The sequence below is a fragment of the Clinocottus analis genome, unplaced genomic scaffold, assembly GCF_023055335.1.
Source record: "Clinocottus analis isolate CAN_PGR_092001 unplaced genomic scaffold, fCliAna1.0.p SCAF_30, whole genome shotgun sequence".
Taxonomy (NCBI): Eukaryota; Metazoa; Chordata; class Actinopteri; order Perciformes; family Cottidae; genus Clinocottus; species Clinocottus analis.
This window is the reverse complement of record NW_027176043.1, coordinates 640,001-658,844: the sequence shown is the minus strand read 5'-3', so window position 1 is coordinate 658,844 and position 18,844 is coordinate 640,001. Positions and strand designations below refer to the sequence as shown.

The following is an 18,844-nucleotide window of genomic DNA, read 5'->3' as shown; positions in this document are numbered from 1 at the left end:
CATCCCGTCCTCCCCCGCGGCAGACCGTCACCGGAAGAGCTTTCATTCACTGAGTTCTTTGAAAGATTGAAGACGGGATTCTGGTGATGTCTAAAAAGAGTTATGTGCAATTTAAGAACATACAGTTATATCTTCACAAATAAGAAGACTTTTCATTGCCAAATCTATAAATATAAAATTGCGAACTTATTTGAAGGGGAATTCCAATAAAGTTAGAATTAGTTTTTATTTTGTTATCGTCTTTGTGTCACTTTGTTTGAAATGAATTCTTTAATTACATGCCATGATACATTTGTCATATTATTTTTCACGTCTTTCACACATCGACAGGTGTGACCGAGCCATTTTCACAAAGGTGCTTGACAAGACGCTGTGCTTTTAGGACCAGGCCTCACAGACGTCACGTTGAGTCTGATGCTCAGCATATGATCATGTAGCGCCACTGCGGTTCAGTGCCACTGTTGCCCCTGATGCATATGCAGATGTCAGGAAAAATGTGTTAGTTTCACAACAAGTACTGCCATACATGTTTATTTTTGTGTCTTTATTGACAATGTTGCACAACAGCTCCTTAAATAGAGATTGTATGCGTTTTCTCTCAACCGTCCTGTTGTTGGGACAGTTGGCGGCCTGTGCATTTCCTACCTGCAACTTTAATGTGTCTCTACAACTAAAAAGCCTAATTACTCTATCAGCTGTTAAAGAGCTGATAGGTTGAAGCTTCTCCTTAAAACAAGCTGAACTGTTGCAGGCTGAAGACTGCAGGCAGAACAACAGAGGAAGACAGGAGCTGTGCAAAGAGAAAATCTGATAGGGAAAAATAATGATATTACATGTACTGTATTTGTAACATGGCATATTAAATATTCACCATGGATACTTTAAAAGGAGAAAACAATTTGTATGTTTAACAATTAAATTTGTACACTCATATTTTATTGATTAAATTATTTGACACTAATCCACTGTAAAAAATAAAAAGGCTTTTGTATTGGCAGCACACCACTTTTAAGTCAGTGGCACATGGAGTTTAAACTAAACTTAAGTGGCCGCCATGATAACGGCTGGTCGAATTCTCAAAACGCAAAGGAAAGGAGCTTCAATGCTTCCTAACTTAGCTCCTTTAGCACAGGAACCACTGGAACTGCCTTTACGAAAGGAAAGGAGATCATGCCGACCCACAATTCCTTGCGGCGGCAACATTGAATTTGACACTTCATTCGTCCGTTCACGAAAACAAACGATGACAAACACAGATCATGTAAATAACTGTTTCTATATAAGAAGAATCTGTTGAACCGGCTGGCAAACTACGGTCGTTACATTGCTGTTGCTGAAAACTAATCACATTTTTGTATATGATATTCTCTCTCTGGTGTTGTATTGCAGCTTTAAGGGCCAGATACACTCTTGCAACTACAACTGTGGCTAGCCACGCATTTACATCGACGGACTCGTTTTGGTTTATAGTTCCCGTGTCTTTTCCATACGCCAGAACAGTAGGTGGCGCAACGACTGTTTAGATTTGACCTGGACACCAATGTTCACCCATATCCCCGTCGAGGGAATTTACCGCCATCTGTATAAATGCTCATATTAGCGCACCTCTTAAGCTGGAATTGGATAGTTAGAAATTTTCTTGCGTGCTTGCGTCTCTGCGTAAAACCTGAGTACAAAGCCGCCTTTAGCCCTCATTGTTTTATTTCACTTCAGCTACAGAAGCTTTGATGAAAGAGTTCAACTGGACGAGCTCTTCAGTTTGAGTCATGTTTCTGATTATCATCTTTTTAATCAACTATTTTGTCACATTACAATAAAACACTATCAGGTCAACACTTCTAGGTCACACTGAGTTGTGTGATGTTTCATAAAGTGTTGTCTGTATATTCTGAAGCCATATGAGACACACATATGGCACACATTGTTAGTGGGATAACATTTAATTCAGCATTTTATATTCTGCTTTCATTTGTATTCCAGCCTCATTAATAAAGTAATACTATGAACTAGGTTGTTTATGTCATCTACATGACCAACACTAAGAACACACGGACAAATGTGCTTTATTGTTTGTTGTCCACGATCGGTGTAATACATTTGATAATATAGTTCAGTGTATTGGGCGTTGTCGCATCTCATTGGCTTAGCAACTATATTAGCGAACTAAAATAACTGTGACTCTCCCCATGTTACAATACACCATTTCATAAGGCTCTCTTCTCCTTATTGTTCATATCCCTTAAGTATTGTATTTTACACATAGACATTTCTTAATTTCCAAGTGTCAGGCATAGTAAATCATTATAAATCTACACTAACATCGCCTGCCGTCGTGTGATAACTACGTGGCTTAGTGAAAGTGGAGTCGGATTTACTAAACTATGTGGCTGTCTCGAATTCTCCTTCCCATCTTTCCTCGACCCCGTGACGTTTTCCACAGAGGTCGAGGAAAATTGCTTTGGGTTAAACGTTAGGAGGTAATTTTTGACTATCTGACTGCAGCCGTAGAGTTGGGCGTGTCTTCCTGGATAGGGTTTTTAAGCAACATTTTAAAACATTGTTACTGAGCTGTTGAAGGCACAATGAATAGGATTTGCAGTTTGTAAACGCAACATTCAATGTTGCCCCTCCTCGGCTCAGTGAAGGTTTTTGGGATACAAGAACACAGTATGGCGCTCGGTCTGATTGAATGGTGATACAATCTCACCTGATTTTTCACCACTTTTTCATTTTCATATCCTGTCACTTTGTAAACAGCTGTGTGACAATGTTCATTCTTCCTTCCCATAGTTGCTCTGATGGCTGGTCACCTCCTCAAAGTCTCCTCTCTGGCCACGGCAGTATTGGCCTCCTCTGGGTTTTATCTGTACAACAGACAGCTAAACCTCAACGACCTGAGCGTCATCCGCTTCGGGCGAGCCGCAGCCACCGTGAGTTACTGCACAGCTCTGCCCCGAGGGTCTTTGTTTGGGAATTGACTATTTATGTTTTTCTCTTGATTTGTTTATGTTTGACATGCTGTCACTTTTTGCAACGACTGTTGAAATATAGTTGAGTTATTCAGAGCAGCACAATGTGGCAGCAGGAGAGCTACTGTTGACACTGAGGAGACGCAGTAGAGCTACTCCGGACACTGAAGAGATGCAGTAAAGCTACCATGGACACTCTGAGGAGACGCAGTAGAATGTACTGTGGACGCCTATAATGAAGATCTTTTATAGGTTTTAACTGAACTATTCCTAAATTCATGTCAAAATAGAATGCTCTGTGTCTTTGGAAGGCAACGCTCTCATTTTATTGTCGTCCGTCAGATTGGATTTATGAACACACCCAATGAATGGCGACCACCCGGTTAGCCGTGCAGCCTGGGACCTGCTACTGAGAAAGTTGCCTTTAAAAGATCAGATCAAAACTAATGAGATCATTTATAAAATCGTCATAATTTCTACAGGATAGGGACAAAAGTTAATGTTTTTCATAGACCTACGATGGTAATTATGAAGACGACAGAGTGACACATTGATTTGTCCTCGTTTAAATAGAGCCTATAACTAACAGAGCATTAGTTTAACACACTAAGACCAATAAATGGTCTTAATATTGCAACATGTCAGCCCTACTAAAAGCCTACTGAGCACTTTGATAAAGTCCAAGTGAAACAGAAGTTTCTGTACCATGAGTATTCCTCAGTGAAACAATATTTACAAATTCACAACTGAACAGTGTAGAGTTATAAGAAGGATTTTAATAAAATTTTTGCTATTTCATTAGATCACTAAAAAGCTGGCGGTCTTGTCGTGTGTTTCGGAGCAAGAGAGGACTCGCTGTGGACACACACTTCTCAAAAGTTGCAGATTGATTGATGAATAAATGATATTGGTAAAAAACGATTGGTTATAACTTACACAAGCAAACGTCATGTTTTTGTTTTACAGGAGGAAAATGGTCTTGGATTTTAAAATGAAAATATATTTTGGAATTTAATATGTTCCTATAGCTTTATACTTTATTCTACTTGTGTGACTATGTTGAATCTGTTCCGCCTTGTTGTAAATAACCTAATGTCTCCACTGGTATCACTGTTTCTGCAATTATGAAATTAAGTACACCTCTCCTCATTTTGTAAACTATCACTGTGTTCACCAGTTTCCAAATGCACCATGTTGATGGTTGTTAAAGTTTGTCCAAGTCCCACTGAGGTCAGCTGCAGTTAGGCTTAAAACTGCTCCAGACATGCTGTTAAAGTGAACTACTTTATTGTGGCTGTTCAGTTTAGCCAATCCTCCTGTTATTCAGCCCTTCAAACCCATATATACCCATATATGTGTGTGTGTGTGTGTGTGTGTGTGTGTGTGTGTGTATATGTATATGTATATGTATGTATATGTATATATATATATATATATATATATATATATATATATATATATATATATATATATATATATATATATATAATGTATGATACTGTCAGTTTTATTCCAAACAAAAATTTGCTTTTTCAATTTTTCAGAATGTTGGTGGTTTTCAAAGAAAAGTGTATCTCAATTATTTACATGTCACTATGTTGTCTGCAGACGGTGGTCATCAGTTTGGATTATCTGACTGCTTTCAAACATGTGAAATACGACACAGAGGAGTACTGGGCGCTCACGTCCAAGGTAGGAGAACCCTTTGTCATAGAGGTGCTCACTCAACAGCAAGGGGAAAAGAGATGTGCTGGACTAACAAACTCCAGCTCAAAAAGCTCACTGGATGATTCCTCTTGTTCCATCCTTCCCAGTTTATCAAGTCGCAAAGAATATTTTCAATTTAATTTGTATAGCCCAATATCTCAAATTTGCTTCAAGGGGCTTTACAAGATAAACAACCTTAGACACCCTTTGTATGACACCCTCCAGTATGGACTGAGTGACCAGCAAACAGTGAAATAAGAGGAAACATTTGCAGCAGTATCGAGCTGTTAACGCAACATTAAAATATCATCACTCCCAAATTGATGATTGAATTTGTTTGCATGCCGTTGCTTTATTAGACATCCAGCTGACACGGAGAAACATTCTGATTATTGTCAGGATGTTTTTGTGTCCACTTTCTAAATGCAAGTCCAAAATTTGCTTTATTTTAGCTCTGATTTGGTCTCACCTATCTCCTAAAAAGAAGAGGCGGGACTCTTTTGCACTTGGCACTGGTGCTACAGAGGTTGAACATTTTGCAACATAGGCCACTGAGCTATTGTACGACTATAAAAGTATAAAGTAAGTCTTCTGTAGTTTAAAACTATTCAAGCTCTGTCTTGGGAAGGAGGGAGGGAGGCATACTAAAATGTAGTTGAACAGTTTATGTTCTATGTTCTATATCTGTATAGTATTTGTTATTATTTATTGCAATACTTTATTAAAATGTATATATTGAAACAATAGTGTTTCTCTTTCTCACTGGGTTACAGGAAAAATGTGTAGTACACAATTATTCCTGGATTTGTTTGGTCCACTGCTATTACCAACCACCTGATATTATGTCCATTTTGTACAACAGGACTTGTTATTTGGTTTTAGCTCTTGATTGCAAACTCAATATCACAACTGAGACGCAGGCAAGTAACAAAAGAAAAACAATTAAAACCCTGGGAATTTCTGGAAAACAATCAGGAGACAGTACTACAAAAAGGTTTTCTGACAGAACTAAGATACACTTCACATCTCGATATTACAAAAATATTAATCTTATTCAACTCAAAGATGTGGCTAATGGAGCTAGCGCAGACATTTTGAGATGTCGCTGTTCAATTCTGTTGATTATCAGTGAAGTCTCTGTTCACAGAGACAAACAGAGTGGCAGTTGAATCCTGAACAGTTCCTCAATGGGTTGACTGCATCAGCGGGTCTGCGTTGTACACATTTGGTATTTAACATGTCTGATGATATGTATGATAATCTGGTCACAGGACATTTTTCTTCCCACGTCACTGCCTCTTGGTATCAGCAGAAACACTGCTTCTAAATTGGGAGACAGTATTTAACTACCAAGTGGCATACCGATGCATCACAAGCAACGCAGAGTGCTCCTGCGCTAATTTTATTCATTGCACAGACCAATGTTTTTATAGGATGTGCAACATATGTTGCACTGTTTTTAGAGCTGCCTGTGCAGCTTGAATCCCGCTTGACGAGAGCGCTGAGGATGCACTGAGCTTTAAGGATTCAAATCAAAACAGAAATTGAGATTAACCTCAGTCGACATGACAGTCAGCAGGATACATATTGTTTGAACATGAAATTGCATTACTGTTCATAGTTAATTCCGCCAAACGGGATCATATTCGTGGGGAAAATCCCATTAGCAGGATGAAGGTAATAACAGTAAATGTCAGCTGGTGTGCATTGAGTGATTCGTGCTGGCGTTTGTTAAAAGGCCACAGCTCAGTCAGGAGGCTGCTGTTGAAAGGTCAGAGACCACCTGCTTCCACTAACAGCACCTGAAGAGCATGGTTCAGCACACAAACACACATGGACACACACACACACACGAACGCCCACAGTGGACCCACTGGAGCCCTGCTGGTCAAGCCTGACTACACATGCTGATTAGAATGAATGCATGGTGCTGGTTAATCCAGAAGAGGCTCTCCTCCTCATTCTTATGGAGTCCTAGAGGAGAGGCGGCTCCACACTGGTTTCGTGTCCTTGTCCTGCACTGTATTTTCTGTCTGAACAGAGATAACAGAGTCCAGTTCTTTACATTTGGTGGATGCTGTGATGAAGAGTTACAAGTTATGTAACTTGTGTAAGCGTCGTGGGTGAGTGATCAGGGATAAATCATTCCAGCATGTTGCTTAACTTTAGTTAACTCTCCACACTGCAACCACACAGCCAAGTCTCACTCTTTTCTCCTCTTCTCCCCTCACTTTAGACAGCAATTCAATATCATACTAAACATATACTTAAGTTCACATGTACAATCACCTAACCCTGTGTTTACATAATTAAGTTTACGTCACACAATCTAACTGCTACACCAGGGGTGTCAAACATACGGCCCGCGGGCCGGATCCGGCCTGCCAGGGGGTCCTGTCCGGCCCACCAGGGTGTCCAGTCCAACAGAAGAAAAATACCAAAATTAGCAGAGCTGGGATTCAAACCTCTGATCCTCTGCTTATAAGACAGACATGCAAACCATTGATCCACAGTCGCAACTGATGTGAACACTGATATTATTGTGTTGGAAGTCGTTAAACATGGATTACGTCATAAAAGTGGCGTCACAAAGCGAGGGAATCTGCAGAGGAGAGCCCAGGCAGATAAACAGAGGGCTGACGTCTGAATTTTTGGTCTTCATGTTTCTAGTTAATTGTTGAAAGACCTTAAAATAGAGTTTGTCATCTAAAAACCTTCACCAATGATTTAAACATAGAGAAACATTGTCGTTAATTATGCGTTATTATGCTGTGATTTTTCTGGTTCGGCCCACTTGAGATGAAAATGGGCAGCATGTGGCCCCTTCACTAAAATGAGTTTGACACCCGTGTGCTACACTATCTGTAACATAGATAGTGCGTAGCCAAGGTGAACCGGTGTTAACATATTACTGAGTAACATGCGACAGTGGTGTAATAACTTTTCTGTTATTGGTTGTATGCGGGATACCAATGCAGTGAAGGCCATGTTTGTTGTTGTGGTGGCCTGTTCTTACATCTTCTATTCTGGGCCACGTTACGGGGTTCCTTTTCACGACTCACGTTAAACGGTCCTAATCACAACTCTGCCGATTCCATTTCTGTTATTTAATCGATTTATTTTTCCTTTTTATTAAATTGAACAAAACCATAATGAGTCTAACGTGAGGTCAAAGACTGTGCCAATGTCCAGTTCGACACAAATGTAAATAACAGAGACTCGGCCCCACCCCTTCCTCTTAACACAGCTGATCCTCATCAGATTAATATCAATAATTCCCCCCCCAAAAAAGCATTATTCAGAATATTTATTCAACATCAGAGAAATGTATTAAAATCACACCAATATATTATATGATTTTTAATCAAAACATACAATAAACAGTTAGATTTAACGATACAATGTATTTCATGTATTCATTATATTAGTACATGATTAAATCTTTCTGATGACAACATATGCATACATCGTAAAACCCATAGTTCAGAAAGGTAGCTGAAAACTAAAATTAAATAGAATCTGAAAAAAGAAGAAGATGGGTCACATGGACCAGTGAGTGCACTGCAATGAGATGCCTTCACTAGAGTCCAAGCAGCTGTTCCAGGAACCAAGCAACCATCCAGATCCCTCTGCATTAGTTGTGAAAAGGATGTAAAATAAATATGTGCAGTCAGTGTTAAGATTGTGGCGGGCCACCACAAATACATCAATACATGGGAAACACGGGTGCGTTTGTGTCACCAGGGGCACATCCGACTGCACAGTAAATGAGCTCTTGGTTGTGCGTCTCATGTTCTTTGTCGTACTGCTAGCTTGTCACCCTGTGTTCATTTGTCAGCAGCGGCCAAGCTGCTATTCAGCCTCTCATGAAGAGCTTCACTCAAAAGCCACTTAAGCAGCCAGTCTTCCAAGCTCATCAAAGGCTGCCCCGAGTGAACCGAGGGGCCATTCACAGCCAATTAGAACAAGCATGGGAGCACTCAGTCTGCCAAATGAGAGGAGGAACATGCCCCAATGAGAGGACAGATGGACTGCTTTTTGTCGCGTGTGTGTGTGTGTGTGTGTGTGTGTGTGTGTGTGTGTGTGTGTGTGTGTGTGTGTGTGTGTGTGTGTGTGTGTGTGAGAGAGTGTGTGAGCGCGCGCAGAGAACACATCCCCATTTTGCTCAGTAAATATATTTCTAAAGGTGGTATGGACATGATATTTTCACCAGATGTCGGTAACAACCCAAGTAATCCAGATGAACAAAAAATAGAAAACCAAACAAAAGTTCAGAAATTAAGTTGTGTCTGATAAAACGGAATGACACAGAGGAAAAGTGTTGAACGCGGTGACTGTAATGCATTTAATACTTTGTAGGTTCAAGGCTCCTCCTGCATCGAGAAACTAGTCTCATGTATTGCTCAGGTGTGATTTTGACACAAACGTCTTCAAATCTTTCGATAGATTTTCTCTTGGATTCTAGTCAGCTGGTTCATTCTAGCAGATTTATTTTCTTTCTCAGAAACCAGATGAGTTTCCTTGGCCGTGTGTTTGGGATAACTTTTTTTGCTGAGAAGTACTCTCTCGTTTCAGCTGCATCATCCTGATGATGGCAGCAGATTTTGATCAAAAATGTCCCAATACATGTTTCTATTCATCCTTCCTTCAACTATATAAAGTTTGCCGGAGCCGAATGCTGAACAGCCCCACCCCATGATGTTCCCACTTCCAGACTCCACCGTTGGTCTAGTGCTTTTGGGGTGATATTCAGTGCCCTTTGACCTCCTAAAGCGGTGTATTATGGCATCCAAAGATTTTCATTACGGTCTCCTCTGGCCAGACTATGTACTCCCAGTATTCCACAGGCTTAAAGCTTAATGTTGTGCAGTAAACTTCAAACTAGCTTCAACATGCTTTTTCTTCAGCAACGGAGTCATGGTGGTGACCATACATACAGTGTAGATTACTACTTGTTTACTTTGAAACAATTCTAGGTCTTTCTGAAGCTCTCTACAGTGTCTAAAGTGTCTCTCTTTGGCTCTTGTACAACATTTCTGATAATTCTGTTGTCAGAATTCTTGCGAGGAGCATCTGGTTGTGGACGGTTTATGGCCCCAACAATGCAACATTCAGAAGTTTATAAATCCTTTGATAACGAATGCATCAGAATGTTTCATCAATAAGGTTGAATCCCAGAAAACATCTATGGAAAGAGCTAAAGATCAGAGTTCATACAAAGAGGCCCACAGAAGCTGTGGACCTCTTTGGCCCACAGCTTCAAGATTTGAAGACGTTCAGTCTTTAAAAAAAAAAATAGGTATCGTCCGTGTTTTGATATTTTAGTATCGAAAGGTAGTATTGGTTCTCGTGACATCTCAACTTCTTGGCATTAAATTGTATACCGTTTGAAAGCCTGTTGATTTCCCTTTCAAACAGTGCCCCATTTGTGAGGAACATGCATTGGTGGGATGAGCAGCTCAGCTGAGTATGTGGGTTGCGCCCATGAAAAATGTGCCAAACCTCCTCTGCTATTGCCAAGCAGCTGATTCTGCTTTTGCTGTTCAGTCACTTTTTCAGCAAACTTTAAGACCATGAACTTAACTTTTCGCAAAAATATACGGTGGAACTGTGCAATTTGTGAATAGTTTAAATTTATGTGGTAATGACCACAATGTTTGAGTATGATACGTGATAGATTAAGGCCAATATGAATAATTGACAGCTGAAAAAAAGAAAGGGAGAAAGAATTTAGCAGTTAACCTTTAGTGACTGAGAATGACAGCAAATTAGCGAGACAAGGTCCAGGAGACCTTTACACTTTGAGCAGATCGACCGTCGTATAAGAGGGACTGCATGGACAGAGTTGCTGCCCAATGCATATGTTGTAAATCAGACGCAGACACTGTTTATTTCTTTTTTACACGATAGGCCTCTGTTTCTGGTGATGCTGCCGTGGTTTCTGACATCACAGACTGGAGCAGCAGTATGTTTTACTGTGAAACAGCAAATCCAACGCAACCGTGGATCTTCTTTCGACAGTGTTGTGGTGAGAAAGGGCCTTTTGTCTTTCCAGATGCCCTCTGCAGTCCAGTGCTGATGTGGCAGATTAAAAGACAAAAGAATGAGAGAAAATGATATGCACATAAATAAAAGCCAAACAAGAGCAAAAACATGAGTGAGTGCTGGGTGATGGAGATAGGTCCTTATCTCTGGATTGATCATGCAATCCTAAACGCATTGCGTCTATCTTGCCATTTTCTGCCTCCATTTTTTCCCCTTTCAGAGAGTCCATGCTTCTCTACTATTAACATCTCATTACAAGCTGTGCCAACAGATGATTGGGAAATTAAATATACCTTCCTTGGCTCACATGAATAATGCATATTGGCCCTGAATGAAGCCTATGGGCAAGGTTAGGAGCTGGGTGGCAAATATATGGAGATTTCAAATGCTACTAGGGCTGCAACAATGAATCGATAACATTTCATTATTAAAAGACTTTTCGACAAATTTCATTACATTTAATTTAGCAGGCACTTTTACGCAAACCGACTTGCATTCAACCATGAGTACAAACTCAGAACAACAAGAAAAAAGAAAGTACAATTTCTTCAAGACAGCAAAACTACAAAGTGTTGATGTGGTGATCAGCAATTGTATATGTTCAAATGCCGAGTGTGGAGGATATCATAAGGTCTTGAGGCAATCAAATGTAAAACACGATATTTATGATTTGATTAGTGTAAGTTGTAAATCGCTCAGATTTGACCCAAACACGACAAGAGGGTTAAGCGAGCAACCATGTATTCAACTTTATACTTGCTGTCTGCCGTGCCATGTAGCTGAGAAAACACAAAATGTTATGTTTAAAAGTTGTACCTGTTGTGGACTCTGTTTCACCTTGTCTGGCTTTAGTGTTACTCGTAAAGGGACCCATGCCACATGGTAACTAGCAAGAGAGAAAAGAGTCAAAACTTCTCCAAATGAAGCGAGCCTTAGCTATTCCAATTAATTTACAAGTTACACTAAACACATTCAATTTATCAACTATATGAGGCTAAATGATTTATATCACAACTTGACAAAGTTTTCTTTTGCAGTTGAAAAAAGTTAATAAATCCCAGTGTATTGCAATACTCAACATATCGCAGTATTCTGAAAATTTCATATTGTAGGTCCTAAATGGGGGTTCAAGTGACCAAAATGAGTACCTCCGTACAGCGGTTTGACTCACACTTCAAGATAAGGTAAGAAGGTCAGACAAAATTTGGTAACAAAATCCAAAGAAGCCATTTGCGATGGTTCTGGCATCTTAAAGGGAACAGGTCTGACGTTTAGGTTTTTTTTATACAGGTTTTGGTATCACCAAATCATGCAACAAAGGCCCTGTGACAGATTCAAACCAGGCATGGTATTGTTTTGGGCCATACTGAGATGCCACAAAGTTAATGTGTTAAAAAACTAAAACAACTTGTTGGTTAATTTGGCACCATAGAAACAACCACAACAATATAGTGTACACACCCCAGGGAGAGGTTCCTAGAATGTTATTCTGAGATTGTTCTTGACTATTAAGACATTGAATTAGTGCTATAAAAAGCATCTTGAGTTCATGCAATCCCTGCAGCATCTGCAGGCATACATATGTTGATGAATCTGTGATAAGAGACCATTACGCACTGTCTTTAGGCTCACTGTCTTTACTTTTGTAAAATCGCTAGTTAGAGATAATTTCCTTGTGCAAAGATCCTGAACATCACACAAATTTCCCTGCTCACCACTGAGCCCTGGCTCACAATATCTCCTCTAACTGAGGTTAGAGGAGATATGAGTTTGAAATGTCAGCCTGTGTTGAAAAAAGAAAGATTGATACAGAGTGTAGAGTTTTTAACAAAACATGGACTTCTAAGTATTTATTTGGTGAAAGCAAAGGTAATGCCTTGGGGCTTAGTTTTAGGAGAACGAATGGCAGTTTTTAAGGATTAACATTTGAATTGCCATTACGAGACAATGGTCACAAGAGAAATACAACAACTTGACCGATGCACAGACATTACATTTGTTTCAACTTTTTGTTTCTTATTTTCCTTCATGTCCATTCCTGGGCAAATTTTGTATTTGTGATTTCTACAATTCTCCATATTCTTTTAGACTGGGATGCACGTAACATTTCCACCAGCAGGTGCCAGCATTGACCACATCCTTGTATAGCACATCAGCACTGGCACTCCTCCAGCCCCAGCTCCTCTGAGAGACCCACTATGTAAATACTGGGGTGGGGCTAAATAACTGCTGACCTTGACGAATGCCTGGCAGCTTATCAGCCAAACAAGTCTGAGGTGGGAGAATCCTAAAGGGACATGGAGAGCAGGGAACGTTTAACATTTGCTTCCCAGCTGCCTGCTGGAGTTAGATCATCGCTGACAAGCAGATCACCAACAGCAGCAACAATCCTCCATTTGTCACTGCCGCTGTCATTGTACCACCCAGTGCAAAGAAGTCTAACAGCAGCTGGCACAGCGCCTCAGAGCCTGACATTTGAGTTTTGTGCGTTGTACTCAAAAATGAGAATTCATATAAACAAAACCGAGCAGATTATATTGTTCATTGCACAACTATTATATTACAAGTCCATATAGCTAATTGAACATGTTTAGTTGTCTAATTGTTCTTTAGTCTGTCTACTTGAATGTTGGACTAAAAGAGGAGGTAAACTATCGGGGTTGTGTGTGTTGCATGATCACTTTTAGTTATATGATATTGTGCATTGAACATCTCCAAAATCACATCTTGGCACCTCAGCCCTAGATTTAGGTCCAGCCCTGGTCTCTCTAAATGACTGTAATTGATTTGAACACACACACGCACACACACACCGAACAAAAGTACAAATACACAGCACAAAATTTTCATCATATATGATGTGTATTGGTGTATATGTGTATAAGATGCTGACATGCCAGTTGTAGTTTAAATAATTAGTATATGCAAATCAATACATATACACTCCTTATTTATCCAACCGGGGGAAAATTACAATTTTACAGTGTGCTTCCATGCGTGTATCTGCCCGTTATCAAATTCAGAAGCTTTGTCGTCCAACAACCTCTTGTGATAAGAAATGAAGACAGCGTTTAAGTGCTGTTCCTCAAATGGCCACAAGAGGCTTACTATCACTGTTTTCATGACAACTTAAAAGTGTTAGCTTTTATATAACTAACCAGTTTGTATTGCACATGGCACCGTTCAGTGTAGCTTAGGATCCACCGGCTCGTTCACGTCACACTGATGCCCACTTACTGAAGCATAACAGTAAAATGCAGCGCCCAGAATCCCCCAACACCACCTCTCAATCTGTCATCCCTTAATTATTTTCCTACATTTGACACAGATATCTACCTTTGTGGAAGAAGACTTCCTTCCTCTTCCTCAGCACCATCACAGAAGCACAGTAAGAGCTTACGTGAATGCTCGGCTGTGAGAGATAACATATAGCTTGTATTTTTCCCACCTTGTTGTAGTACTGTGTTGAAATAAATGACAATTTTAATATGTGATGCAGCAGAGAGGCCCGAGCTGAGCCGCAGTGTATTTAGATACCGTACCTTGTGTGTGGTTGTAATGAATGCTGGAGTCTTTCGTTTGAATGGTTTTGTTAACTCCTCAGGCTTCGTCGCTGTAATTCTTGTCGACCAGGCCAATTGACGACACACACGGCCCCCTCCCCCATGACAGGCGGCTAGATGAGCCTCAGTGAGCTGAGTAACGAGCTAATCATGAGCATCCCAGTAATAAATAGGCCTTGTTCATAGTCCACTAATCCCAGTCATTTAGCCCTGGTGTGGCAGTAGAAATCAATTACTGCAGCTGGGCTCCCAGTATTCCCAGTATAGGACCCTGCTCTATGCTGTCCAGCTGCATACACCGTTGATTCCTGTTCCACAATAACACATAATTATGGATCTATTGTTGTATGTTTGCAAAAAAAATAATCAAAACCAGAACAATCTAAATGTTTTGATCTCATGCTGTAGATTCAGACGTAGACCTGAAAAGAATTGTCAACGTCAGTGCTCCTTAATCTGTAACTATATCTATTTGTGGCTCTGGAGAAACTTTGTCAAGTCTGAGAAAATAACCCTGATGAAGTCAATGACGTTGTCCAAGCAAAATGCAACAAATGTGATGCTTCAGCCATCAAAGTTTTAATCAAAAAAGACAAAAAGGGTGGGTATCTATTTTCCAAAGTCAGTTTTTTTAAATACAGACATGGCCCGCTTTTTGTTATATTGCTACAATGCACTTCAACAAGTAGATACTCTCTACTTTTCAAATTCACATGCAATCAGGCTGACGGCAAACCAGATATCACTGTAGTGAATGAGAACCTTTTATTTAAACTTTTTTTTTTTTTTTAACAAAACAAGGACTGTGGGTCTTGTCACAAAATTATATATTATGATTTTTCAATATAACTTTTTCCAGGACCTGCATTGTAGTCTTTCTCTTTGCATTTTTAAGAAGTAGTGGCACTGAAACGAGATGGCAGAAAAACAGCTCAAATCAGCCACACCTAAGCAAATGGAAGGAGTCAATTAATAAAATAAAAAAGTTAGGTATTACATGCATTATAAAGAAACAAAGGTTAAATATCCTGTAAACTTAATTTGGTTTAAGTGTTCGACCACTTGTGGGGCTCACACGATTACATTATGTTCTGGTGCTGTGCGCCTTGCGCCGGTTTCACTATGGCGAGTTTAAACTAAGCTTTATTTAAGTGCTTGATGGGTACAGGTACAACAACAACATCAACCACAATGGCATATACAGATTTATCATGAATTGGATATTGATGAGTAATAATTGCCCATCCTTTGTGCTGTGACAATGGTGCATTGTCCAATTAATGGTGTATTGTCCAATTAATGAATAATGTTGCAAAAAAAAAATCCAATTAGTTGTGTGCCAAAAAGTATTTTATTGGAGCTTATTTAACCCGTCTGTGTCTGTCTGCAGTGAGTATCTGTGTGGAATTGATTTAACTATTGTGTGTAATCTGCTGGCTTTGAGGTGCTGCTTCTCCCTGCAACACAAGCACACAATGAGAGGACACAAAGGGAGTAGTGATTCCTAGAAAACAATTTTCCATCTGTGCTTAATGGCATTTGAAGGCTGTCCACCAACCTGCACTACAGGAAACTGGCCCTGGGGCCAATGTTTTAATTACATATCTAAAGATTCAGAGTTCAAAAGTAATAAAAAAGAGCGTCAAACAAGAAATATTTGTCAAAACTGCGTAAGACATCTTTGGATTGACGCTGCTTATAATATGACATGTTGTTTTTTTAAATTGCAAGTTAATTTAAGTTAATTCATGCTTAGTCACTTTTTGGCTTGGGCAAGTTGGATTGAGGTGGGTGGGTGGAGACACTACCATAGATGCTCTCTGTGGACAAATTTTGTGATAGTGTTCATGATAGTGTTGCAACTGTGCAAGATGAAGTCATAAGCTAATTGAATCTCATAATGAGATAAATGCAACACCAAGGCTATCATTACCAACATCCACATGAATATTATAATCACCTACAATAATAACCTGATCAGTCCAAAGGACTAAACTTGATAAGAACCCAGAGAATTCAGATATAAAGTGAACTTAGTACTAGTCAGTCTTAAGTTCACTGAAAGAAAAGAAAGTTGATGGTGAGAGCTCCGATAGTTCCAATAGTTCCAATTACGCACCATGCTGTCTTACAGACACGCATAACCGTGAGCAAAATGCGTTAACTTTTCAAGCATGAATTCAGTATTGTAAAACAAAGTTGAGTAAATACTAGGGCCTGGCATTGTTGAAAACAGATTTACCGCATTAATCAGTTACATTTGTTCTGCGCCAAATTCAATAATGAAGTACAAGCTAGTGTATTGCACACTTTTATTTTAAAGTTTTAATATTATCAGAACAATATAACAGGCACTCCGGAGCAACAGCAAGTTAATATACATACATCTACATGAGATAAATCAGTTTTATTTTTTTGGAACAGGTACCAGAAGAAACATTTATATTTTATCAGGGAACAACATAAACAGTCTGTTTATGTAAGGGTCAACACTGCCTGTGAGCGCCGTATAGTCCACATCATGGGCGGACTCGGGGGGGAAAAAGGGTCCCTGGAGTTACTGTCACAGACCGACACATTCAATACGCGGCGTGTTCGTACATGTGTGGACAGACACCCGCGTAGCCACACGGCACCACCACGAGCATGGAAGGAGGTCACGAGAAGAAAAAAAGAGAAGACGCTCCTGTTGACCGACATGGACCGACCCACGAAACCACCAGAGCGGACTCCCCTGCCAAGCAACGCTCAATTACGGAGCACCTGACACCCCTCATTTTCACTGCGCCACGGGGTTTTAGAGACCCTTTGACTCACACGTGTGTTAGACTCCTTGGTCCATTTTTGAAGACGGATCGGGTGGGTTGCTGACATTGCCGCAGACCCCTGACGCCCTTTCATGTGGGCCAATCCCCACTCTGGCGACACAATGCGGTTGAGGCGCACTAACGATAGTCCGTTCCTGTCGGAGAGAGAAGGCATCGAAAGCACATAATCCACGGCCCCGGGAAGTGGCGGGGTCCGGCCACGGACACTCTAAAGCACGCGGCCGGAGCCGGCTTACCAAGCCGACCTAGAGCTGGTCGCGGCGTACCGCAGCGGAGGAAATGCACCCGGCTCGGGCCATCACAGCAAGGGGAGAGCCCAATCCCTTTGGGTCAACAACAATGCATGTTGTCTAAATCTATCCAACAAAACCATGACACTGACACCCTTCACAGTGCACGGGCATGACATTGCTGCACAGCTGCGCCGGCAGCAGTGCACCTTGGCGCAGGGAGAGGCCGCGGGGAGAAGCACCAGCGGCCCCAGGTGCAGCAGCAGCAACAACAACAGCACTGCAAATGTAACAAAAACAGAAACATAATCAGCGAGGGGAATTGTCTGACTCTGCCTCTTCTGACGGAGCCAGCCCTAACTATAAGCACTATCAAAGAGGAAAGTCTTAAGTCTACTCTTAATTGAGGTGACTTTCACTTTCAGTCCGGGGGGCAGACCGAGTTGTTGTCCGAATGTTGGTGAATGGATGGCCCAAATACTCAGGTCTGAAGCATCCACCTTTACAATGAACTGCTTCTTGAAATCTAGGATGGCAAGAATGGGTGCAGAGATAAAACTCCCTCAGCCCATGAAAATCGACATGCAAGGCTGCAGCAATGACATTGAAGTTCCTAATTAACCTTTATTAAATCCCTAGTAACCGCTATACTACCTAACTGGTAGGCGGGCGGTTCGGTACGTCAGTAGGCAGTCAGAACAGGTTAACAAATCTGGCAGTGATCAGAAAAAAAAGAGGCATAACAAAAAACAGGAACATATGACAAGGAAATTGATGGAATGCTTGACAGAAGAATAACTGTCACATAGACAGGGGAACACAGAATTTTAATTCTGCTGGACTTCTTCATTGTAGTAACTCACAGTAAAAAGAGATGGACACGCTAAAAAAGGAGATAGACACGCTAAAATAAAAACTTGTCTATCTATTCAATCGCAAACAGATTTTGAATCAATAATTGATTCTCAAGCAATTGTGCCACCAATAATTGAAATCAAAATGATTTGTTTCCTTCCCATCTTTTCTGCTTCCTCAGTCTACTCCATTCTATCCCTCTTCCCCCCACACACACACTCTGTTTGAATTTTCTCCTGTCTTTCTAGCCTTAGCTTCATTATTCTTTCAACCACTCTCATCGTCACACCACCCTTCAGAACACTAACACACACACGCACACACACCCCTGTAGCGTTTTATTTACTGTCCTTGCCAACTGTGTGAAGAGGGTGAGTAGAGGTACCCAGAGGCATTCTGCAGTGATCTCTTGTGTCTGTGTTGTGCCACAAATTAACCTGTGTGTCCAATTTGCTAGCAGCCCATTTGATTGGACAGCACATGTGTGGAGATAGTGGGCGTAGGCCAATGTAAGCCTATCACAGAGCAGCGTACCCCTCAGGCTGTCAGCGAACAGCATTGCCATGGTGATGTCATCCTCAAGCTGTGAGCCTGCTTCTATCAGACAAAGCATACTGATTACTGGAAGAGGGTGGAGAGGGGAGCGA

The 18,844-nt window shown here is 40.7% G+C and overlaps 1 protein-coding gene across 1 annotated transcript in view; it reads left to right on the top strand.

Annotated features, from left to right (window-relative positions):
* adck1 (aarF domain containing kinase 1) overlaps positions 1-18,844 on the top strand; it is a 54,541-nt gene that overhangs the window by 673 nt on the left and 35,024 nt on the right. The window contains exons 3-4 of the mRNA XM_068595480.1: positions 2,791-2,930; positions 4,578-4,661. Of these exons, the coding sequence (XP_068451581.1) occupies positions 2,799-2,930; positions 4,578-4,661 (216 nt within the window). The 5' untranslated portion in view covers positions 2,791-2,798. The remainder of the gene's footprint in view (positions 1-2,790; positions 2,931-4,577; positions 4,662-18,844) is intronic.